The sequence below is a fragment of the Stegodyphus dumicola genome, chromosome X1 (genome assembly GCF_044657685.1).
Source record: "Stegodyphus dumicola isolate Sdum_Otavi_A_Nest chromosome X1, ASM4465768v1".
Lineage (NCBI taxonomy): Eukaryota > Metazoa > Arthropoda > Arachnida > Araneae > Eresidae > Stegodyphus > Stegodyphus dumicola.
The window spans coordinates 101783307-101809124 of record NC_140780.1 but is presented as its reverse complement, the minus strand read 5'-3'; the positions used below and the strand labels follow the sequence as shown (position 1 = coordinate 101809124).

Here is a 25818-nt window from a genome sequence, read left to right as displayed (position 1 = left end):
TTTAAGTCTTTATTTGGTTGTGTAAATGCGTACAATATGGTCTAGATCAGCGGTTCTCAACCTTTTGAATAACGCATACCATCTAAACAAAAATTGAAAACCTTTAGTGCCACCACTACAAAGTATTACTAAGTATTACTACCACCATCACTCTTGAACAAAGCTCAGATCGCATAAATTTACGAGTGTTAGAGAAAACCTCAATCAGGATGTTGGGGTTTTAATTTTTGAATTTAATAGTTCAAAATACTTTCGTACCACCTAATTTTCTCTTGCGTACCACCGGTTGATAATCCCTGGTCTAGATGTCATTTAAATATTTTACCGCCGGGCATTTGAAATTAGAAAACTTTACACAAAAGGATATTAAACTAGAAAATCTTATTTCTGAGATTTAAAAAGAATATGAAAGTCGAAGGAAAATAACGATTGATTAAATTATTAAAATGTCCTGAGTTGAAACAGTTATCGAAAAAAATCCTGAATCATCAGCTGAAGACACGGCTCTGAAATGAATTAAATATTACATATGAAAATGAATTTACAGGCGTTTCTTCAAATAATGAATCTGGAGGAAAAAAAAAAAAAAAAAAGAAGGAAAACAACAACAATGAAAAAAATGAATGAAGTTATGTATCACGGGATTTTAAGGAAAACGGTTTCAAATTCAGCATAGTTCAAGACTGGAAAAAATTGTCACTTGCAATGTGTAGAAAGGCACTTAGGCAAGTGAAAAATTTATGGCATTTTATTACTTGGAGAAAGTCTGGTGATGGCAGAAAAAGTATAGCAGAAACCGAAACTTTTTAAGCTTTTTATTCCCGTTGACCGCAGGTAAAATTACGAAAACTCGCCTGCAGCCGGTCCGTTAATTGTCATTTGATATTGAACTGTCTATGTTCAATGCTTTTACCGCTCGGCCACTAGTGGTCTTGCAGTTATGAAAACTTGTAACTCGATTAATTTTGCTAATTACAATTATTGTGAAATAGATTACTGCTTTAATTATTTCTTTATTACATCTTATCTATGCTAAACATTCAGTCCGTAGTCAGCGTATTTATTACCATATAAAGAGTATACTGTTAATGTCACTCTCAAATAACTACAGTGTGCGACATCTTACCCTAATGAAATGGTTTCTAAAATTATTTTTATTCTGATCGAATTCGAATCGATCGAGTGATTCTGATCGAAGCTTGAATAGCTGTTAGTTCTCTTTTAACTTTTCAATGTAAGTTACTGTGTACTGACTGCCAAAATATGCATCTTTCGCTTGTTATCTCTTCATTTATTATTTTATACCTTTGATGCATCAGTCGATAAGCTGGCGATTTTCCAGATTTTCAAAACTGTGTATTTAAAGTTTTGAAAGTTGCTAAATCTTACCAAATCTCGTCATTTTTTACAGTTTTCTAAGTACATAATGGATAAGCATACATAGAATATTAGCAGCTAATTCTTTTACTATTATGCATTTCTAGATGAATAGACTGATATATATATATATATTTCAGAAAACTGAGATTTCAAAGTTGGAAAATCTTCCTTAATAATGAGAAATTTCAGAAGTGGTTGAAAACTTCTGTTCAGTTTGTAGAGACATTAGGATTTTTTGGAAGCAGGAGTCATGAAAAATGAGCAACGCCTTCACCGGGAATCGAGCCGCGGAACTCTGGATACGCGCCCAGCATGCAGGTCACTACACTACGAAGGCATGCAAAGAAGGTGGGAGAAATACCTTATAAGTTCATAACAAGACAGTGATAGTTTTCGAGCATCTAATTACGCTAGTTTTTGTCATCTACAATTGGAGAAACATCAAGCTGTAATAACCCACGCAAATTTACATTAATAATAATGGGAAACTTTTGCTGTTAATTGTGAAGTATCGAGATTTGTGTTACGCAAATTCACTTTCAGTGTAATATAATTGATTCTTGTTAGCAATATATGGGTTATCCAGCTGAAAAATATATTCAGGTTGTCATGTAACTGTGATGAACAAAACGATGAGGTTCGCAGTATATGTGAATCGCTTAGTTGGAGACACGGGTTAGATACGACTATTAAAGAAAAGTAAACGACTTGTATCCTTGAAGGTAATGTACGTTTAATACATATATTGGTTGAATCAGTGTTTCTTAATTTTTTTTATTTGTAGTCTTCTTGAAAGGCAGTTTCCGTAAATGTAACATTTACAGTAGTATAATATTTGTAATAAATACAGTTACTGTCCTTTAAAAACTTATGAGTTGTATCTGTGAGTAAACTGTTTGATAACGGTATTAAAAATGGAAGAACTAAGGTAAATAAATAGTGTATAGGCTATATTAAATTCTTAAAAGATAAGATTAGTTCAAGCGAATATAGCAGAGATTAAGGAAAAACTGCATTACAATTGCTACATCAATTCATTTATAAAAGAAAAAGGTAACATATTTTGAAGTAGATTCTGGATTATCTAACATAAAAGAACCGAAGGATAGTCTCTAACTGAGAATGTCGGATAATCCGAAACTACTAAAGTTCGAGATATAAAATAGATCCGATAAACTAAATAGTTGAGGATTATTCATTAGCATCAATCACATGTTGAAAGCACGAGATAGAATGCTAACAGTAGCATGAAGCTTTTGTTGAGGAATTGCAGCAACGTGGCGTATTATGCTTGTCTTTAATTCAGGGAGAGTCCGTATGCTTTCTCCACAGATACGAATTTTCAGAAATCCCTACGACCAGAAGTCCCAGGGACGCAAGTTAGGAGAACGAGAAGACTAGCTGTTCGGAAAATTTTTCGAAATTAACTGATCATCTCCAATGCGAGCACAAAGCACTTCTTTTAGTCGTCGACTGATACTATAATATATAATATGGTTACTATACTATCTTTCATGAGGACATTCTCGCTTTTGTGAGGAAGAAATGACTTGCTTCTGCGGAAATTCGTACTTAATCTCACTCATGACAGTATATCTTTTAGGGTCTTGACTATTCTCTTCAAATAAAAGAGACCATAGATGAAGTCAGCAGTGAAGACATAATAACGTAATCAGAATGCAAAGGCTGTTCATACAAAACGCTAGAGTGCCCCATATTCGACAATTCTGAGCATTCACTGCTCGATTCAGGGCAAAATGTCTTCATCTGACCACAAAATGTTCCAAGTCCATGTACTATCAACGGCTGTTCTCTCAAAAACCGGTAAGCAAAATCAGTGCGTTATTACGGATATTAAAGTTTCAGGTTTTGCGACATGCAGATCTTATATGAATATCATTTTAAAACGAATTGCAGAACATTTCGGAACCATGGGACAGGCAGATGTGACATAACGGGTTTGGTTTGTTTTAGTTGATTATGGCAAAGCACACTAAAGCTATCTGCCTAAGCGAAGTGATGCCTTCGTGGACGACGTTCTAAGTGAAACTGGCTCGTATACACGTTACACATGGGAAAAACCCCGACAACGCCCATGAAGCCCTGGAATGGAGACATATTGGAAGCAACATTCTCTGTCAATCACAGCAACAGTGACTTCTTCAAGAATTTCATGTGAAATCTGTTTCCTTTCTCTTTCTGCTACACAATATCCCAGTCTCATTTAATAATCTTTTACAAATCATGATTCGACAAAGGCACTTTTTGGAAGGCTTTGAAACGTCGAAATTCTTGCAGTGCATTTAAACTATTAATGCAGTTGTGATAAAAAAAAACTTGACCAGTAAAGTTGAATATTTCTTTAAGGCATTGTCTACTACTATGTCAAAGAGTTATTAAGTTGCATAACGTTCCTTCTACATAGCATAAAGTGAACCATTTGTAGTTCCAAATTGAACTATTATTTTTATTACAGTTTTATTTAACTACGGTCCATATAACGTTCATTTCAAGTTTGAATGAAATAGTCAATCAGAACGGATTTTACATAGAATTGAATAAGGTTTCTTTAATTATAATCACTTTGCGCATCTAGAAATTGAAATTATGAATATTATTTACAATAAAAAATAATAGTTTTTCATGTCTTTATACATAATTGTATTAAGTTTGACATTAAGAAATGTAATCAGTAAGTAAAGAAGCAAAGTTTTAAAATGTATCATAACATTCTTAATTCATACAATTTAGAATCATTTACAAATATAGTTTTCATTCATTTGTTAAAACTGATATACTGAATAACATGAAAAGATAATGTTATTGAGATCTAAATAAATAATTAAGCAGTAGAATATAATATCGGCGTCCAAAAATACTTTCAAATAATTATGAAATTAAGAATCGAGGAGGAAAGGGATACAAGGAAATAAAACCTCCTAGGTATATTAAACTAAAAGCTGAATATTGATCTTACTTATTAATTCATGTAAACACTTCAAAGGTTTTCCCAAACCATTAAAATTAAAAACAACATTAATATTTAAAGTACTTCCCGTTTTACTTCCTGAAATTTTTTTATTCACGGAGATAAATGTTTTCAAATCTTTAAGAGCGAATAATTGCGCTGAATCTGCGCTAGTAATTTCAGCACAGAATGTTTTCAAGTTTCCTAATCTAGTCTAATATAAAAGTAATCCTAGCCTTCTACATAAAGTTCAGCCTTTAAAAATGAAGATGGATATTTTTCTAAACTAACTCATTGATGAAGAAGAATAGAAAAATGTCCTTTTTTGGGGGCTTAAATGCTTTAGTAATAAAACTATAAACTTAATTATGTGTAACCACCTGATGAGTGAAAACGAAATTTTTTATATTTTTAATGACATTTTGATGAATTATTCTGATTAACTATCGCTGTAAAGATTTTTTTCGCTAGTATGAAACAAGTGCAGATACATATTTTTGGGAGAGATGGTGGAAAACAATTTGTGTTTGAGAGTTGCCTGATGCATAAATGAAAAAGTTTAACATTTTAGCATTATTCGTTTGCTTAAACGGATAGATTGCGCTCGAAATGAGTGTAATTTTGTTTAATTGGTAGTAAAGCACATTAGACATCTAAGAAACATTTATGCTATTTTTACCGCACCGTCATATATTATTATAGAATATAGAGTCATGTATTATGTGGAATAATAACATAACACAGAATGTAAGACCATAAAGATTTTCCTTTTATAGTTTTCCTTTTATTACTTTATTAAAGGAAGTTGCTGAGATATACAAATGTTGTCTTTACACGTACACTTTAATAAATTTTAGAATGTGCCACAGGTTATTGATCTAAGCCTTATGCTTTCAAACCATGTCATAAATTTTGCTACCTGTGATAAATCTGACAAATATTTATATAAATTTCACATGTTCGCCTTTATCAAATATAGCGATGATTTCATGAAAAACTGTTTCTATTTCGCATTCTTAGCCTCAAATGTAAAATCAGGCAATGGTTTTTATTTCCTACTTAAAGATTTTCTGACCATATAGCGAAACGAGTCATAATATTTATCCTTTGCACCACTGATATTTTCATATTATCAAATTTAAGCTGGAGTCAGATTTTAAGCATGAAAAAATAAAATTATTTAATAGTAAATGAAACAAAATCGAAAAATATAATAAACTAACTTCTGTTGTAACTTCAGGGTCCATAGCATTGGCTTTCTGATTTATAAGTCCATGGATAAAGGAGTCCACTATTCCTGGTTTATAAAGATTGTAGGGCTGCCGGAGGACAGTTGAAACTCGTATGGAATCTGAGAAGAAATAATAATATTATTGACATAAATACATAAAACAACAGAGAATTAAATTAATTTTCCTTTTTAATTATTTAAAATTACTTAAAAAATAATGTTAGAGGTGACAAGACGATCACGATGATTATTTTATTACAAAAATTTATTTTCCAAGTTTGATGCCATTTATTACAAGTATTATTTTAAATGGATATCATCTTACGTACTGATGTTCGATTTTGCATGATCGGATGAGGCGCTGCAAACTTATTGCACGAAACATGAATATACTAGGCAACAAGAAAGGAAGACACTAATATCAATGGCATATTTCTGCTCTTACATTAGAGATGATTCCTAAACTACTGGCCTCATCATTACGCTAGTAGAGTACCAGAATGAAAAACGTTCTGTAACTTTGTATCTCAACCACATGAAACAGAAGCAAACGCTTTGCTTCATTTCGTATGTAAACTGGTGTGTAAAATTCAAGCAACAATGTAAAAATTTAGCAGATAGCCATGAAATTGCAGAAAAATGAAGAATATAAGTTATTACCAATTAAAATCAAAAGTTTGCTTTTACATTTGCTTTGAATATCTTTACTCGTTTACACACATATCTATGTAAATTTCCAGGGCAGGTAAGTAACAGAGAAATGTAATACAAGTTAGGGAAGGCAAATGGAACATAACGATATTACCAATATATGGTACAGAATTATGAGTTGAGGTAAGGAATGTAGGTTAAATATACAGGAATCGTACACAGTATTTGCATGCAAAGTCAATTGCAACAGGAATATGGAAAGGCTTGGCTGTGTTTATGGAAACTAGAAAGCATTAATTAACATTTAACTCTTGAAAATATGTAGATGTAAATTGCAGTTTAAATTAATATATAATTAAAATTGTATAGATAAGAGTATGCAATTCAAATAACGAGCTATTTGCAATATTTGAAAGGTATAATGCAACGTACAAACAGCATGACTTTATGTTGTCTGTAATCAACAATAAAGTACGACTGACGTTTCTATGAGACATGGACAAATTAAAAATAAATTTCAACAGAAAAATGTAATATAAGTGAGGGGAATTTAGTACGGGGAGGGAGACGGGTTACACAATGGCAACAAATACAGGACAAGTTCAGACATTTACAGGATAAGCAAAGATAGTTTTGCCCTAAAAATGGATTGATAAGGGGTACACGTATGACATTTCATGCATACAGAGCAACATGCTGTAGAATTGATTTGAACAATAACTAAACAGAATTGTTTAATTAGTTACAACATTTTATTACGAGTCATGAAACATATAGCTACAAGAAAAACAATATCATTAAAACAGCTGCCTAGATATACGTACATATACTATTCAGTTGCAGTTACAATCAACGTCACAATCCTCCCGCATTTTGACTAATAATACGCAATTATTAATCAAAATATGCCATACAGTTCTCAGTTCAAAATAATAGTTTCAATTTCAAAATCTAGGGGTAACTTTACAGTCCTTCCACTTTTTGTCAAGACAGAAAGAAAACCAAAGGTGGAGTCTATCAACTAGCGGTTCTTTTGGCCGCCTTATATAGTTATATTATCCAGCCTTCAGATAGTGTTCGGAGGGGCGCCACTCCCTCTGATCAACTCACGGGGACTTTACATGTTGCCATCATCCATCGTCGAGCCTTGACCCCCCCTGGACAGCCCTTTAATCTACATGCAACGTCCCCGCCACCAAGGTCACAGACAAGACAGTATCAGTATGATACCTGCCAAGCCTGAACCTACACCGAATATACGATGGTTCTAATCTATATGAAGACTGATTATTTACCCAGAGAAACGAAGATGTCTAGACACAAGTCCAGCCTGTGGTCTGGAAGAACCCCGGGTCTCCTCCCATTAAATGGTCGGTTCCGGCAATTCCTACCAGTCGATCCCAAGGAATAGTTGTCCAGCATCATTAGCCTACGTCAGCCGACGCCGACATAGTTTCCAGCGGGCGACTTGTCACGACAGTTTTTTTGGTTCGTTGGTGAGGCAAGAGGAAACTGATCAGGCAAGGAAAGTTTCCCTTCTTCATTCGGATCCTCTTCAACTGATGCAGATATTTCCAATGGGAAATTTTTCTGACTGAGTCGTAAAGTCCCTCCATAAGCTATTCGGACTCGAACTATTCTGGATTTGGCTTAAAGAAACTACACTTTACTTGCTCTTCATTTTCACTTTTCAATCGAACTACGGCTGCGTATGAAAACTTTCAGACATCAGTGAAAGTGTGAAGGTTGTACTACGACGGAGCATCCTCTAATGTTACCTGTCTAGGAATCTTGACCGAAGATAATAAAGTACACCGTTCACTTATTTAAAAACTTTTTCTTCAATAGAATCTGGCAGTTCAGCATCCCAGTTCAGTTTTTCCTTTTCTCAGGAGTAAGTGTAACTTTGAAGAACGATGAAAGGGCACTTAATTCTTAGTGGGTCGAATGTCTTATGCACTACACATAGCAAAATCCGGCTGGTCACTGGGAGCTCTCCTAATCCTGGGTCACTGACGCTTTCGAAAATCACAATGTAGATCTTGTTGTTTAGCCTGTAAGGATTATGTTAATTTTATTAACAGTTAAATTTTAAGTTAAAGTTCCTTTCCTGTCAAATTCTTAACTTCAACTTACTACTTCCGGTCAGAACGTAGTGTTTTAATCATTCTGAACACTTAACGAGGAGGAGCGGTATTTAAACCGCGAAGTTACTTGCAGAGTTAGAGAAAATCAGAGTTTCTGATTTGCGCGCGTCTGCCTTTTGGCTACTCTCTCTCTCTCAAAGCTATTATTACGCTCGGCCGTACTCAGGCCCTTGATAAGCTTCGTAGTGAAACAGAGTTAAGGGGCCAACTCGTTTAGAATCTTGATAGCTTTGGTTATATCTCTTTAGTTAATCTTAGTTTTAGTTTAATTTTTAGTCTCTTAAGTTCAAGCCCAAGTGTCGGCTTTTATTGTACACTCCAAGACGGAGTTTTGTTAATCTTATTGGAATAATAAAGGGTTAGTTACCCTTCCATCTTGTTGTTTCTTGTTACACGAACTTAAGCGATTATTCGCTAACTAGTAGTTCTTAAGATTCGTCACTTTCTACAGTAACTAAGAAATACACTAGTGAGAATCTTACAAGCCTACAAAGTACTATTACTTTTAAATGCTCAGATTCATTATACGTCATTTTCGTTTCTGTTTTTTGCAATCCTCTTAAATCGAAATGTGCATTTGCCATGATTTCATTTGCCTATTGAATAAAAGAATGGGCATCATCCTCAGAATCGGGCGAAGGAAGGGGAGGTGGCAAATTAAAGCAAAGCAAAGTGATACTGTAGGAAATAGGAGGCAGCAAAGAACTTGAGAAGTTCCTTCTACTCATCATTAATCTCCAGTCATAAAAATGAACCATTTCTGCAATCTTTTTGATTTGCGATGAGAAATGAATATGATACACTATCAACAAGCGGTCACACAATGGCTTTTGCCGATGAATCCTACTTCCTACACTGAAAATGCCAGGAAGCTTGCTCTGTAGACCATGGATAACATCATGCACACCGAGATCTTTCCTCCATAAAGAATGGGTATTAAATCGATAAACTGAATGTATGAATAGTTTTTATATATGAAGCCGTGATTCCAGCAAACCATACATCATGAAAATGGCCCAAGATACAACTATCGGTTTGGAACAGGAATTGCTCTTGTAACCATTTTAAGTTTTAAGAAATCTCTCTAACGAATTAAGCACTTGTTTTGAGCTCCGAAAACCAACATCTGTAAGATATATATCTGTGATGATTCAGAGATAAAACGAAGGTAGCCAGAGTTTTCTACTCTAAATATAGGACAAAGACTTTATGTATGAGCTTGTAATCGCATTGGAAAAAAGTTATTCAATGGTGGTTGTTTTGTAGGATGAATATATTCTTGCCTACATGTATTTGCTTCGATATTTTATTCTTAGCGATAAAATGTTTTATATTACGTGATAGGGAGCAATCGAGCCATCACCTGCTAAAAACTGTGCAACTGTCAGCATTTTCATGATTCGCAAGTGAGTTCTTTATCTTGGGCTGACAGCTACGATGATGAGTATTAGATGTAGGGTTATATTTTTGATACAGGATGCTAGCGAGCGTATTGTTACGAAGATTGTGATACCAGACACGTTATAAGGGGCTAGGTAACTGCTAGTTTAGAGATTATACAAGATGGCAAAAATGAAACTACCCCGGAAAAGTGTTTTCAAAATTTCGTAAAAACTTACTCTAAACAAAACAATAAATAAATAAATAAATAAATAAATAAATAAATAAATAAAATAAATAAAATAAAATAAATACAAAATAAAAATTGGAACACATGCTGTTTAGTAATTAGTTGAATGCAAGTGAATGCAAGATAAAATCGTGCTAACGGGGAAATACAATGTGCTCATTTTTGAGTGTTACACTAAGCACATTTCGTGAAAAACGTGTACTGAGCTGTCTGCACAAGTGTTGTACTTATTTCAGTCGAAACACTTCTTGCAAAATATGCAACAGAAAACTTAGTGAAAAGTCATCTGTTATCAATAAACGAATTAATTTATTTTAAATTAATTCTTAGGAAGAAAATTGTTTCGGTTTACAAACGTTTCAGGTGAAGAACAATCTTTAGGAATAAGTTAAACTCGTGAATTTAGGTTTAATTGCATCAGCAAATCTAAATTCATTTTGATCTGCACATATATCCCCGCGATATCTAGGTGTCAATAAACAACGCTTGCTGAGTTTTGGAATTATAGCTGAATAGTGAGTGCCGCACGTTTCGGGATCAGTAAGAAGTAAAGTAATTAAAAATTCTATTCTAATTAAAAAAGTGTTTTCGAATTTGCTGTTTGAACTTGTGCCTTGTCATCATCAACAGTGCAAGAAAATAACAAGGGCATTTTATGGTAATTTGCCTGCATTACAGGAGTTTTGACGTTCTGCCAATGAAACGCTGGGATAAAAGTAATTCTCTCCTATGGCTTGATATAAATAAATATCAAATCTAAGTATGAGAGAAGTAGCCTTAACATGTGCAGCCTTGTTTTAGATTAAAATCTTATTTACAATGATTTTATATTTTCTACTAAAATCTGTTAGGTTTTTCAAGTATCACTTCCGGTTTATCATACATAGCCAAAATCTAACAGGCTGTTCTCAATCATGATTGTATATGCATATATGAGATTTAAATACCAAATCTGAGATGTTTCGAATTATATCATGATATATTTCTCCTGAAAATTTCTTCAGGGCTTCAAGTAATGTATCACTTCTGGATTATCAATTTAGTCAAAATCTAATATGCTGTTCCCATCTATTAAGTCTTAAATACTAAAAGTGAAAAGTTTTGGGTTATATTTTAATCTAGGTTTTCAATAAAAACTGTTAGGGGCTTCAAGTAAAGTACCACTTCCAATCGTGCAGTATTAGCCCAAATCTAATCAAGCATTTATGTGAATGTAGAAAGTTTTCTTCGCGCTTTCGTTGCGCAGTTTAAAAAAAATAATTTTGTTCGTCAGACGGTCATTCATTGCTCGGCCATAATCACTTCTACACGTACTGATGCGTAGCGTCTTTTCATACTTCTATTAACGTTTGGATGATCACCTGTCTTGATAAAGACCCATAATAAGAAATCATTAGGTGAAATATAGAAATCTGGATGACTATTGATACTAAAGAGACTGCTTATTCCATATTTACTAAGTTCTTAAAGTAACATAAAAATAGTAAGGAGTGCCGCTCCATGTTATATGAAAATTATAAAATATTGTGTGTTTTCTTGCTTTGAGTTTAGTAATGGTACTGTTTTGTAATAAGTTTTGTATAGGTTGTAAGGATAATGTTAATTTTATTAACAGTTAAATTTGTAAGTTCCTTTTCTGTCAAATTCTTAACTTCAACTTACTACTTCCGGCCAGAACGTAGTTTTAAAATCACGTCTGAATACATAATGAGGAAGAGCGGTATTTAGCCGCGAAGTTCTTCGGTCTTAGCGAGAGAGAATCAGAGTTTCTGATTTACGCGCGTCTGCCTTTTAGCCACTCTCTCTCTCAAAGCTGTTATTACGCTCGGCCGTACTCAGGCCCTTGATAGCTTCGCAATCATCTGGTGTTTAAGGGGGCAACTGCATTAGAAACTTGATAGCTTCGGCTATATTTCTTTAGTTAATCTTAGTTTTAGTTTAATTCTTAGTCCAAGTTCAAGCCCAAGTGTCGGCTTTGATTGCACACTCCAAGACGGAGATTTGTTAAATCTTATTGGAATAATAAAGGGTTAGTTACCCTTCCATCTTGTTGTTTGTGGTGTTATGTATTAATCGTTATATATATTTTTTAAGTTGTTTTGCTTATTTCAGTTTTGATTTGTAATTGAAGTTCTAATTTTTTATTTTTATGTTATATAAACAACATAAATTCATACTTAATAAATAATTACAAATGAACACCATATCTGTGAAACAACTAGAGCAAAAGTTCATTCTGGGTTATGCAGTAGGTAACTGTGAGTATAAGTCACTTAACATATCAATCAATATTGTAACAATAACATACTAAGTATTGGGAACAGTCATAGTGAAACATAAAAACAAAATACGTAAACAACTCCATAATTGCGTTGTGAAAATATTGTTAACCCGTCTATGTTTAAGGTCCAGTGTAAAAGATAATTACAATAAATACAGACAGGAGAATGAAATCAACTTACGTTTATTTAAGGTAGGAAAATATTATGATTACAAAACATAAAAGAGAGTCATGACCTCACTAAACATTACAATTAAACGTGGTGGCTGGATCAATTAAAGAACTAATGTGAAAACAACAGAAAAGGATGGCATACCCTTCTTTAACATATTAGGGATCCTTCATATATTTGAGTTTCGTTACCGAACCTTATTTCTCAAGAAAAACTTGGGATAGTATCTGAAATTAGAAAACAAAAGGGGTTAGATTGACGAGACTCAACCAAGCTATTGGTTCGGAGGCCAGGCTTCCCTCCTATTACTGCTTCCAACCAGCAGGACACAGGTCTTCCCTCCACAGGCCATCATGACAGCGTAAATTTTAGGATTTTAGAAATATAGGTGTTGCAGCCTCTCTTCGGTGTTGGTTAATTTACGTTGCTGCGTCTAAGATGAGGCTCAGCTCTCAGCTGCTCGCCCAAGTTGACATCTTATAAGTTTTCGTGAAATTTCTTTTCTCCGTCTCTCTTCTGTCGTCTCCGTCACTGTCCCCGTCTCCCGAAGCCTTTTGAAAAAACACTGCGCAGCCGTTTTAGTAGCTGGCGCGTTTTTTGAAAACTTGGCGTAGATGGTGACTAGCAGGAAGCCAAAAAAGGCAACCCACACTCTGGATCTTCACGGGAAGGGGTTTCCCGACTACCAAAAGGAGCCGCTTCTCGCCATTCCATCGTTCAACTTCCAAGGCCACACCAATGTGTCATCACAACTGCAGGCGGAAACAGGGGGAAAGAAACTAGCCTCGCTCCAGGGTCCCAGTCGATAATGCAGATCTTCTGTCTCAACGTATATTTTCCCCCACCATAAGTATGCTGTAGAACATCACCCTGCTAGCCTGGTCCAGAAAAACAGGGTCCTCTTTTCGTGAAACCCACATGGTAAAACTATCAAGCACTTCGCCCCCCACACATGGTGGAACGCTTAGCAGAAAGGAATTTTGGGGTGCAGTACAATTACCAACACCTCCTAGAATTAAGTTCTAGGAGGTGTTGCAATTACTGATAAGAAAGAGGGCAAGGGGTGAAAATCTCTGAACTAAGTTAATACAAAATGACTTTGGGAAATTAAAAAAAAATGAAGCTACTAATTTCACAACATTATAATTCATAATAAAAATGTCAGCACTGTAATAATTGTTTCTTCAGCCACCAATTGAGACTAAACACAATTTATCCAAAAGAAATACAAATAGAATCAAATTATTTTTCTTCTACCACCAGTCAGAAAGTATGTATTCGTTTAACGTTAAAAGAAAGAGGGATACCAATTAAATTACTCAAAGTTAAGAAAAAAAGAAAATTAACACACAAAAGTGCAACAGCAAAGTTTTAAAACAAAAAATTAAAGCTAAAAGTTAAACAACCTTAAGGGTCAAAACAACTAGAACAAAAACAAAAATCTTAAGTCCCTAAAATCAAATTAAAATTAAACAACTTCAACTCTGAACTTTAAAAGCAACCTAACCAAAAATTAAGTTTACAAAAGTTACAATTTAAACTTACAACCAACTTTAAACAACAAAAAAAAAAAAATTAGAACTTCAATTACAAATCAAAACTGAAATAAGCAAAACAACTTAAGCTTAAAAAAAAATATAACGATTAATACATAACAGTGGTCACACGAACTTAAGCGATTATTCGCTAACTAGCTCTTAAGATTCGTCAGTTTCTACAGCAACTGAGAATTGCACTAGTGAAAATCTTACATGGTTAGCATAATGCTGACTTTTGGCAGTAACATTTTAGAGTCACTAGGTATTTTTGATAAGGAAAACCTGAAAAATGAGCAATGTCCTCACCGAGACTCGAACCTGGACCTCTCGAATACGCGCCGAGTGTGCTATCTTTACAATACGAAGGCATGCAGAAAGAAGGAAGAAAATTTACACTCCTTTTGCAGGACGACTGGGGATTAGCGGACCCAATCACCAACTCCTGGTGGTGAAGAATCATCAGCTACCACCTTTTAGTTCGGTCGCCACTGTAAAGTTAATAGGATTTTTTAAAGCAGAAAATGTGAAAAATGAGCAGTGCCCTAGCCGGTACTTGAACCTGGTCCCCTCGAATACGCGTCGAGCGTGCTACCCTTACACGACGAAGGTATACAGAAAGGAGAGAGAAAGTAACCTTATAACATTTCACAACAAACCTACATATTCAAGATTCGAAAACTGTCTGAGGGATAGAATTGAAACTAAAAATGCACGTAATAAAGCTTCGTAAACTAGTATAATTTCGTCCATTTCCAGATTAATTACATTATCATATGTCGCAAATTCACTGAAATGAAAATTATATGAATTATTACTTGCTTTGGTAAAATTTGGTACTTATTGAGGACTACAAAATTGATTTAATGCTTTATTTTATTATACTTTTCACCTGTTTGGAGTGCTAAAATATCTTCCAGTGTTTGACAGTCGAAAAATATTAGACAATAGGTTTTGCATTTGGTAACTATAAAAATAATTTCTTTCCTATAATAGTACAATACGAAAATGATATCCGGGGTTAGGTTATAAGGTATTTCTCCCACCTTCTTGGCATGCCTTCGTGGTTTGGTGGTCTGCACGCTGGGCGCGAATTCCCGAGGTCCGCGGAAGAATTCCCGATGAAGGCGTTGCTAATTTTTTATCTTGCCTGCTTCCAAAAAATACCTAATGTCTCTACAGTGGCGCCCGAACGAAAAGGCTTTTGGGTGATTATTCTCCTCACATAGGATTTGGCGATTGGGTCTCCTAAAGAAACCCGGTCGCCCTTAAAAAGGTGTTTCTTCTACCTTCTTGGCATGCCTTCGTGGTGTGGTGATCTGCACGCTGGGCGAGTATTTCAGAAGACCACGGTTCGATTCCCGGCCAAGGTGTTGCTCATTTTTCATTACTTCTGCTTTAAAAATCCTAATGTCTCTACAAGGTAAATGCCCAAAATCCTCAGTGTTAATAAAATATTTGAAATCAGTTTAAATTATAAAAAAAGACTACTGTAGATTAAAAAAATAATGAAATCATCAGTGTTATTTGGGTCTTTAAGTAACTTTAAAAATGTCAATGAAAAACAAACTGCTTAATCGTTGAATTTAAATGTTCAACTTTTAATAACGTGCTTCATAATAGTAATTACTTATACAACATTATAAATGATCCAATTATGCTTTTTTAAATAGAACAACTGAAAATGCAATTTGCATGTCTCATTACGACTAATTTTTAGTCCATATTACTTTTCCAAATAAATAATATTTTACTGCAGAAAAAATCAAATAAAAAATAAATAAGCGAATAAAATGAAGAATGAGCGAAGCATAACTCACCAATTTTTTCGTGGAATTTATTGTATCTTTCTATGACATCTGGCAAAAGGCTGTGTCCGAATCTAAATGCGGCGGACTGGAAGGCAGCTCGTATTCCTGCATTAACTTTCGGACTGTATCCATCATAATAGCCCTGTTATAAACAATAAATTTAATGAGTGTTTCTCTTAGAATAAATAACAGTACTAACGCTGACGCGTCATTCACACAGGAAACGACTTATGCTTCATGTGATTGTATCTCTAATTGTGTTTTATTATGCACATAATACATTATTACCTTTTTTCAGCGCAAGAAAGTTACATTAATAGATATTTAAATAACAATATTTATAAGATTTTTTTCAGATTACTATATACATTGCAAAAGTTTTACTAATTAACTTTTGCACGAAATTACGCAAATTCATTTCTAACGTGGTTAGTTTATTTGTTATTGTAGCATGAATCTGTTACTGGGTTACCTGCATAGTTATTGACAATTTTGTTAACAATAAATGGCTTATTTCTGTAAAATAAGTATTTTTCATCCTAATGCTAACTTCTATAGAAGTTTAGATTCATTTGTTTCATTGATACCAGAATTTATAAAAGAAATTCCTGTAATATTAATTAAAACTAGCGTTACGAGCTGTCATAATGCATCAATATATCGACGTATTGCTTTAGAGCAGAGAAATGCAAAGCTAAGACATTAGACTGCTGTGAACCCTATTGCGGAAAAATGGGCTGGTAATTATTATGAATGATATAATATAGCAAATAAAAAGACATTGAGAAATATATATGTGTGTATTACATTAAGATATAGAGATGTGTATTTTACGTACTCAATAGCAGCATTGAAAAGTCATAAAAACGAGTACTTACCTTTAAATCCCCAGTAAAGCACCAGTCACGATGTATGTCTTTAAATGATAAATTAATGTACTTACCTCTTTTATTCCTTTTTTGAGTCAGATAAAGTGTAAGCAAGATATTTAAAACGAAACTCACATGTTTAAAAGGTTCGAGCTTGTACTTGGCAACGATGTCTCGTCCCACTACCATAGGAAGAAATTCATTGTATGTAATGTGTTGAATTTCTGCCGCTACAATATGCCTTGCTTCCTGATATATTGTCTCGTCATCCCAGTGAGGGTTGATGTGAGCCAGTGTGTCAGCTACTCGGTTGTGTTCTCTCATCCATAATGTATGCATCACAGTTAACATGAGTTGTTCATTTACTCTTTCATCACCTATGGTAAAACAAGTTCTGTATGCAGCTTCTCAAAAAAAAATTGTCTAGTTTTCGATTTCTTTAAGCTACTCATTGGTATTAGTTTTTTACAGTATCAATGTTAATTACGGCATTTACTATAGTATTTTTAAATAATGAGATATTACGCTATTATTATAAGAATTCATACTTAATTTGCGCACATACAAAATTCAGAGTGCAAAGGGAAGTCCGTATGCATCCCTTAATTGCGGAAGAAGTAGTCCCAGATTATACCAGTTAGGTCTACCTCTAAGCAAGATTAAACACGCCAGAAAGTTACCGTCATACAATAGTGATCTGACGAGTAAGGTACCATCAGAAGCTTTGAGATAAATTACATATCTTATACTGTAAACGGTATGTTTTGAAGCACAGATATCTAATAACATCTAAATATGACAGACTGAAACATTCAGGTATTTAAGAGAATCCCATGGCTTGGTCTTGAGTTATACCTTTCAGGATTCTACGCCTGAGACAGGGTAATAATCGAGGTACAGGAATCAACAGCTCAGTAGGGGTAGAAAGTTTTCAGCAATAATGGGTCTGATCATAAATAAAAAGAATATCATCAACTATGCCAGAAACTAATTTATAATTATGCTTGTGTCAAAGCAATGCATTCTTTAATCGATATATGTTCGATGAAATATATGTAGCATGTTTCTTAAGTAAGGGCCATTTTGTTTTAAACGCTAATAGGTGACGCGCGGGCCGGAACGAGTGCTTGCGTTGTGTCCCGGCATTCCTTGAAAACAACTATGCTCAATTGCAGCTGTGTAAGTAGCCTGCATGACGTTTTTAAAATGTTTAAGATTATCGAATCGTCCACACCATGCCATGTACTGTCAGTGATACGTGTTTTGTAAGCAAGGGACCTGTCTACTGCAGACATTCACCGGCAGATTTGTGAAGGTTACGGATCTACTGCCATGAGTAAAGGGAAATGGCGTAAGTGGATCAGAGACTTCAAAGTTGGCCGCGACAACGTCCATGAGCAAGACTCGCTCCGGTCGCCCACGTGTGATCACGGAGGTGACGGTCGCTTCAGTTGAAGCGAAAATTTTTGAGAACAGACACTTCACCATAAGCACTCTTTCAAACGAATTTCCTTATGTGTCTAGGTCAGTGCTGTACAAGATTGCTTCTAAAACGTTTAGGTTTAAGAAACTGTGCTCTCTTTGAGTCCCTAAGCCCCTAACGGAGGACCACAAAAACAAAAGATTTGAGTGTTCCCTGAAATTTTTTACTCATTATAACAAAGAAGGTGACGCCATCTTGAGTCGGATAGTAACGAGAAATGAAACATGGGTTTCACACGTCACGTCCGAATGTAAGAAGCAGAACATGGAGTGAAGACACGCACACTTACCTGTAAGGGTCAAGGGCAAACAGACATTGTCCTAGCCCAAGATCATAGCATTCGTGTTTTGGGATAAGCATGGTGTTTTGTTGGTCGACTTTATGCAAAGCGAAACCACCAAAAATGCTGTAGCCTACGACCAAACCCTACGAAAGCTACGTAGAGCGATTCAAAACATAAGACACAACAAGCTGACAGACGGAATTTTGCTATTCCATGATAATGCAAGGCCTCACACCGTAGCTCACATCCGAGCTTTATTGGACTCTTATGGCTGGGAAGATTTGGACCCCTCCCTACAGCCCAGACCTTGCGCCGAGCGATTTTTATCTTTTCCGCTATCTCAAACATCGCCTCGGCGGCAACCACCACAACGATGGTGAAAACAGCTGTGACCTGTTGCTTATCAGAGCAGGCGGTCAAGTTTCTATGAAGAAGTATTCAAAATCTAGTTCTAAGGTTTAAAAAACGTGGCAACTATGTTGAAAAATAGAGAAAGGTATGTAGAATCTGAAAATAAATTTGTTTTTTGAAAATTTTCTTTCGCTTGGTTTTTTTTATTTTCAAACGGCCCTTATTTAAAAAACACCCCTCGTAACTGCAGTAATTATTTAGCATTAGTGTATTTCTGGGTGTCGATTATAGTAATTAATTGATATTGAGCTATTTTGTAAGAAATGATTTTTCTTGCATCTGGTTTCGTTACAACGTTAGACTGATAACTGTTCTATTTTTTTGTCGGCGTTTGTGAAATTATTTTAACAGGCACATCCGGTTTACTAAAGACAGATCCATCAGGCATAGTCTAAGATAATTTATTCTGAAATAAGAGTGTGCATTGACTTTCCTTTGAACTCTGTGTAGACAAGTAGACAAATATCTTGTCTTAAATGATTTTTCTTTTTACTGAAATCTGAAATACTTTAGTTTCTGTCTAATTTAATATATAAGATAGTCAAAAGCATGCACAATTACAGAAATTCATCTCACCAGCGTCAAAACAATACACGTTTCTAGGTCTGGACATGCATCCAACGTCTTTTTCTACCATCTTCATTGGCAATAAATCTTTGAGTCCAAGCTCTGCATACATCTGATTAGTTTTGAGCCGACCTTAAAATCAGAAAAGACAAAATGTAATTATTAGTTTTCATGTGCATTCGTCGAACGAAGTACAATAAAGTTTAGGACACTCTTCAAAACGAAAATTTAAATTCTAGTAAAGACAGCGAGGATAAAACTTTAAAACTATATTCTTCTTATAGGGAAGTATTCTAACCGACAAAAATAAAGTACTTATTTGCTTCTTTTGCAAGAGATTAGGACATGTAAAGGCTGATTGTGGGAAATATGCGAAATGGAAACTTGATCAAAAGCAACAAGTCAACGCAGCTATGAAGTCAACTAACATTAATGAAGTAAAGCAAGTTTCTAATCATCATTATTTTACAAGTATTATTATTTTATATGCTTATTAATGTATTGATTCTAGAGCCACCATTCACATGTGTAATGATAAAAGCCTGTTTGTCAGTTTTAATAAGAGTACCACACCTGAACGAATAACTTTGGCTAATGGAAATATGGTGTTTAGCCACAGAAAAGGTAATTGCTTGGTGAAGTATCAAAAGGAAGAAATACAGATTACAATCAACGATATCCTTTTTTTTCCCATCTACCTTGAAACTTATTATCTGTACATAAACTAACTCATAATAGATATGAAGGGAACTTCGACGGCCAGGCTCCATTGAGGAGACATATCTCTGAATAAGTATCTATGGTCGTCTACAACGTTGTGCTAGTCGGTCTCTACAGGGAAATCTCTGAGGCGTGAGCTATATGCCTGCGGCGCCTGTACCGGGAATCATGTTCATTGCGCTTAACGAATACATTGTCGTCGAGGAATTATTTGGCAACAGGCAATGAAATTGCGTATGGTAATCACTTGTCTGAAAAGTAATGGCGGTTATTTATCTTCCCGAATAACATAATGCGCGAATCATTTAGAGTTTATTATTTTAACAAATTTAATTTATGATGCGATATCTTTTGTACCATAATTTGCGATTGATTTCCTTATAAATACAATACTTTTCACTTTGGTGCAAGTAATTTGGTACTATAAGCTATTGAGCGATGTAATTTTGTTTACCTCATTTGTTAGCATTAATTAAATCTGATAAAATATTTTTTCTTGTTTAAGGAATTACTATATTCTTATGTCCTGAGAAGTTTTTCAAATATGAAAAGCCTAATTTGTTGTCTGTTTCCATTTGTTTGGATTTCTGATTTTCTGTTGTTAATGATTTTAGGCTCTTAAACTGGGTCTAACTAGCTGGATCGCTCGATGAATTTACTGAAGCGTTTAGACTTTCCATGAACTAGCAGACTGTGAGTTCGAATCTGAGCTATTTTATGTTTTCTTTCCCAATGAAAATAAAAATATTTTATTGTGTCTTCATTTCTGAACTTAACAGAGTTCGTTTAATATAAAAATTATTAAAAATTCTACATGTAGCACATAAGTTTGCATTCTTTATTATTATACGTAAAATATTATGATTTACATTATTTCATTATTATGCGTAAAATGTTTTGATTTACATCATTTTATTATTATACATAAAATTTTATATCAGGTAATGATTTACATAATAGTTTTATATTAATTATATAAATCTAATTGTTGAATTTTTACTTTATTTTTAAAATGATAAAATTTGTGTTTCCTCTTTCATGTACTTAAAATGATGCTTTATATGAATCTAATTATGAGTAAAGTATATTACACTTTATGATATATATGAAGTAATCGATTTACTTTCTTCTTTTATGAATTTAAAAAAGTTAGGATTAAAATACCTGGAAAAAGCTGTAAGAATACTTAATGCAACTTATGCCTTTTTTCGAAAACACATTGCAAAAAGAAAAAAAAATAATAAACAATATTTGAACCTAAAATGCTTATAAAATGAAAAAATGGAATCATATGAGTACCAAAAACATTTAAAAATCTCTTTTGTTCAAAGCTTCAAACACAACCTGTCAAGGGAAAAGTGTTTTGAAGCTTCAAACCAAGTTGATTAACTAGACCAACTAAAACAAGTTTCGTTCCAACAAATGCACTGAGACTTCGAATGGCAAAGCGAACTTAAAATTTTTTAAAGAACCAAAACAAATGAACTGTCTCAATAAAATTGTCTCTTTTCCCGACTTGTTTCAGTTGTCAAAGCCACAAAAGTATGTATGTATCCATGCACATATGCATCAATTATATTTCATAATTCATTCCCGCTTTATTAACTATTTAAAGTTTTTATTTTTTCCTATTTTGCATTTTTATTTTAATTTTTAATCATTGTTACCTTTTGTCTGCTATTAAGTTTTTTGTTAACTACTACTATTATTATCATTGCAACTTATTTAAAACATTAAGACCTGAGAAATAAAGGTATTGCAAGCTTGGCAAATTGTTATGTTTGATGTGAGATCGAGGAAGGTCTCCTGCTGAATACTAATTACGTCATATGCTGTGGCTGCTCTTATTGGTTTAGTAGCTCGGAGCAATATAGATACAAAATCTCTCTGTGTAGACTAAAAATACTGTCAGGTGACATATCTGCGAAGGAGACTTTACTATGTCGATGGGCAACTTTGTCTTCTCGTGTAGACGGAGCTTTAGTGTGTGCATTGCCAGATTGTTAAAAGTGGATAATATAATATCTTCCGAGTACAACAAAGAAGGTTTTTATTGATTCAGAAGTCAAACAACAAAAATTTATTATTTTGTTGTTTGACTTCTGAATCAGTATTTATTCGGCGTGTTATTGTGTTTAAAGGTTTTTATGTTCTTAAGGAAAGTAAACACGCTTTTTAGACGAAAAAAATCCGTGCGTAATGTATTCATGAATGGCATATAAAATTAAGCCATAAATATATTTTAGATATTTTAAGGATGCATAAAGAAGTGGCTGTAGATGTGAATATCTTCAGCCATAAACCTGCTTTAGTGTACTGACAAGTGAGGACTGTACTGCTACCTAAGCATATAAAGAACTGTTTCTCAGAAAGCATCCTTCTTGAAATCTTGAAATACTGTATTTAGTGCATACCTATCTTTGCGAAATTACGCAAACTGTAATTCCAGATAGTGCAAGATATATACTAACAATAATGATTATAGCAAATACCTGTCAGTTTACCTTCTGAAGAGTAAAGAAGAAATTAAACAACGTATCGCGTACTTCAGCAAGCAAGTATTAACACAATTTTGGAAAGTACCAAAACGACGGAGGTTAAATCGAGAAGGCGAATATGAAATGAATATGAAAAATTGCTACAAGAAAATGGAATATACATAAAAAGTGCTCTTTATTCTCCTCAACAGAAAGGAACAGCTGAAAGAAAGACTTGCACATTAATTAAGATGACAAGAGCCACGCTAAAAAGCGCTAATTTTCCGAACAAATATTGGAGTGAAGGTGTTACGGCAGCAAACTTTCCGTAAAATAGATTACCGATAAAAAATTTAAAGGAGTTCCTTATGAAAATTGGCGCAAGAAGAACCCATCATTAGGACACGTATAAGCATTCGTTACTCCAACATATGTGCATTTTATACCTCCGAATATCATGACATGCAGTGACCAATGTTACTTGATTTCTTTGTTAGCTTTTTGTTCGCCTATCAGAGCGATATGTAACGTAATTGTTAATGTATGTTATTGTCATGTGCCAGCTCTGAACTTCAGTATTTGAAATGTTGATCGATTTAGTGTGAATGCTTATTTTTTTCATTCCTTATCTCCCCCATTACCTACATCTTCCATATGATAATAAATGAAAATCCATATTATGAACTTTGCAAAATATATTTCTGACTATAATCAATTATAAAACAGATAGCTGTAAAAGTCAGAAACAATTAACGCTTAATAATAACATTATTTAACTCTTAACGTTTAAAGATGCGTGAATCTTGAATGATTGATAGAAGATGAAACCTTAATTTTTAATTATTCATTTCTTAAAAGGATTGCTATAATTAAAATTAAAAATTCAAAATACATAAGAGATTTTAAGGGTGAACAGCATGTCAGAAAAAGCTGATGATTAGCTTTATTTCCTTAAATGTGATGGTCACCCAAGAAATTTGCCAGCGATTTGTTGCAGTAGGGTCTTGCACCATTTTAACGAAGGTAGCATGAAACTGATAATCGCTTTGACGTATGTGAACTTGAGAAAGAAGAAAAATAGGATGCATTATCAACAAATTTCTGTTTTCTTATAATTAGACGAAGCGTGACACATTTTTATATTATAAAAAAATAAAAATTTTCTTATCAAGTAAATCAGATTCTGCTTTTAATGACATTCTGTATCACTGCGTTTCTTTCCCTTCGTTTTATGCAATGATAATTCTGGAAGCATTCACAACTACTGAGCATGTATTTCTTTAATAATTATAAAAATCTTTTAAGTCACCTGAAGCTATCTGGCCAAGGAAAAAGGTGCCTTCATGATGGGTCTTTTTGACTGAAACTAGCTCGTTTCCACGTTGCATATAAGAAAAACCAAAACCAAATCTGTACAGCTAGCTAGTTTTCCAGGAAAATAACAACGGAATGGTCATTAAAAAAGAAGATATTTTATTAATGATCTCATCACCATTGAAAACTATCACAATATTATCAGTAAGCTTATTGGCTTTCATTTCTGCTAAACGTATATCCTTGATTTTAAGGATTTAATGATAGTATATATTGGATAATGAATTAACGATTATAGATGCCGCTGTTTAAATTTTTCTTTCATCAACTGCGAAAAATATTATCTTGATAACTTAACGTTAATTAGTTTACACGGAGAGAATAGACATATATATAAATATATATGTATATAATAAATATTGTTTCAAGATGTACTTCTATATAATAGCTAAACAAAACGCATTATGCGTCCTGCGGAGTTAGTACAGATTTTAAATTGATCCTTAATAGGCGGAAAAATTGCCTTAAGTAATTGATCCTAAATATATGCTTTCAATTACAATGTTTCAATCAGCAATGTTCAATGAAGCAAGGTAGAGAGTTTTATGAAAATAGTTTCAACAGTATAAAGGTTCAACAACATAAGGCTCCTGTAAATATAAAATCTAAATTTGTACAGGTACCTTGTCCAGAAAAAATTCAATTTGGTAAAATAATAATAAAGACTGCTTAAGTTAAATGCGAAAGGTTTCAGACATTTATGTGAAAAATGTTTAAAGAAATTCGGGGATAAACTTACTGACTTCGATTAATTTTCAGTGCCTATTATCTAAGAAAATTTTAAACTTTTCGACCACGTTTAGAGAGCAGCTAAAAATGCTCTTTTTGGTTATTAATGTAATTGGTATTGGGAAAATAGCTAACATTGTTAAATTTATAGTTAGCCTGATGAATATACTTACTAAGCATATCTGTGAATTTTCTACTTGTAGGAATGGAACTTTTAACAATTGACAAACAAAATATTTATTTTATTTAATGGAACATTTGTTCCGAGAGAACTATATTAAATGGTGGATTCATTTATCTGCTGATTCCTTTTAATTATATACTGTATTCATAATATTCTGTATCAAATTTTTTGACTTTGAAATTAGAATTTCAAATTTAGGATCATCAGCTAAGTAAATAAAGCCTATTGCCATGTTTCTTGAACATCCCATGAGATATTGTCTTCCTTTTTTTCTGCATGCCTTTGAACTGTAATTGGAAGCATACTTGACGCATATTCGAGAGGTCCAGGGTTCGATTCCCGGCAAGATCACTGTACATTTTAACGTCTTCTGCTTCAAGAATTATTATTATTATTATTATTATTAAAAGAGGTGCCTTTAATGGAAAGGAAATCTAAGCGGATGCTCATCAAAGATGAATTGTGGCGAATATTGTTACGAATTTCGCATACTATAACATGAACGGCTTCAAGGAATGCGAAGCTTTGCCGGAAAAATAAGATTGCAAGGGCAAGTCTATTTAACATTGAGATAAATAGTTATCTTGCTAAATTAGTGAGATATAGCTAAACTGGCAATGGTTTCCGTGACTACTTTTTGTAGCCAAATTTGAGGAGAAATAGCCAAAAGTCGTCAAAATTGGTGACCATTTCGCGACATTTTGGTCTGGTTCCTGTATAGCTGTAATTGGCAGTATAAATAAATAAATCTAATTGATTCCTATATGTAACTGCAGCCATATCCGGCCCATATATGTGCTTTAACTGTGTATGCCTTCCAGTAATTTCGAGGGATGGAAGGTACTGAAAATTCCTCGGCGGCCGAGGAAACTATATAACAACTGGAGAGAGTATCAGTTCTCTGTTTTTAGTTTA

General features: G+C 33.8%; 1 protein-coding gene across 2 annotated transcripts in view; it reads right to left on the bottom strand.

The window, feature by feature from the left end:
- The window catches only part of LOC118188027 (chorion peroxidase-like), a 240501-nt gene that overhangs the window by 33694 nt on the left and 180989 nt on the right, over nucleotides 1-25818 (bottom strand). For both annotated transcript variants that reach the window (XM_035358359.2, XM_035358360.2), the window contains exons 9-12: nucleotides 19429-19551; nucleotides 16811-17052; nucleotides 15816-15948; nucleotides 5572-5699 (exon numbers count right to left, since the gene is read on the bottom strand). In XM_035358359.2, coding sequence (XP_035214250.1) covers nucleotides 5572-5699; nucleotides 15816-15948; nucleotides 16811-17052; nucleotides 19429-19551 — 626 coding nt within the window. The remainder of the gene's footprint in view (nucleotides 1-5571; nucleotides 5700-15815; nucleotides 15949-16810; nucleotides 17053-19428; nucleotides 19552-25818) is intronic.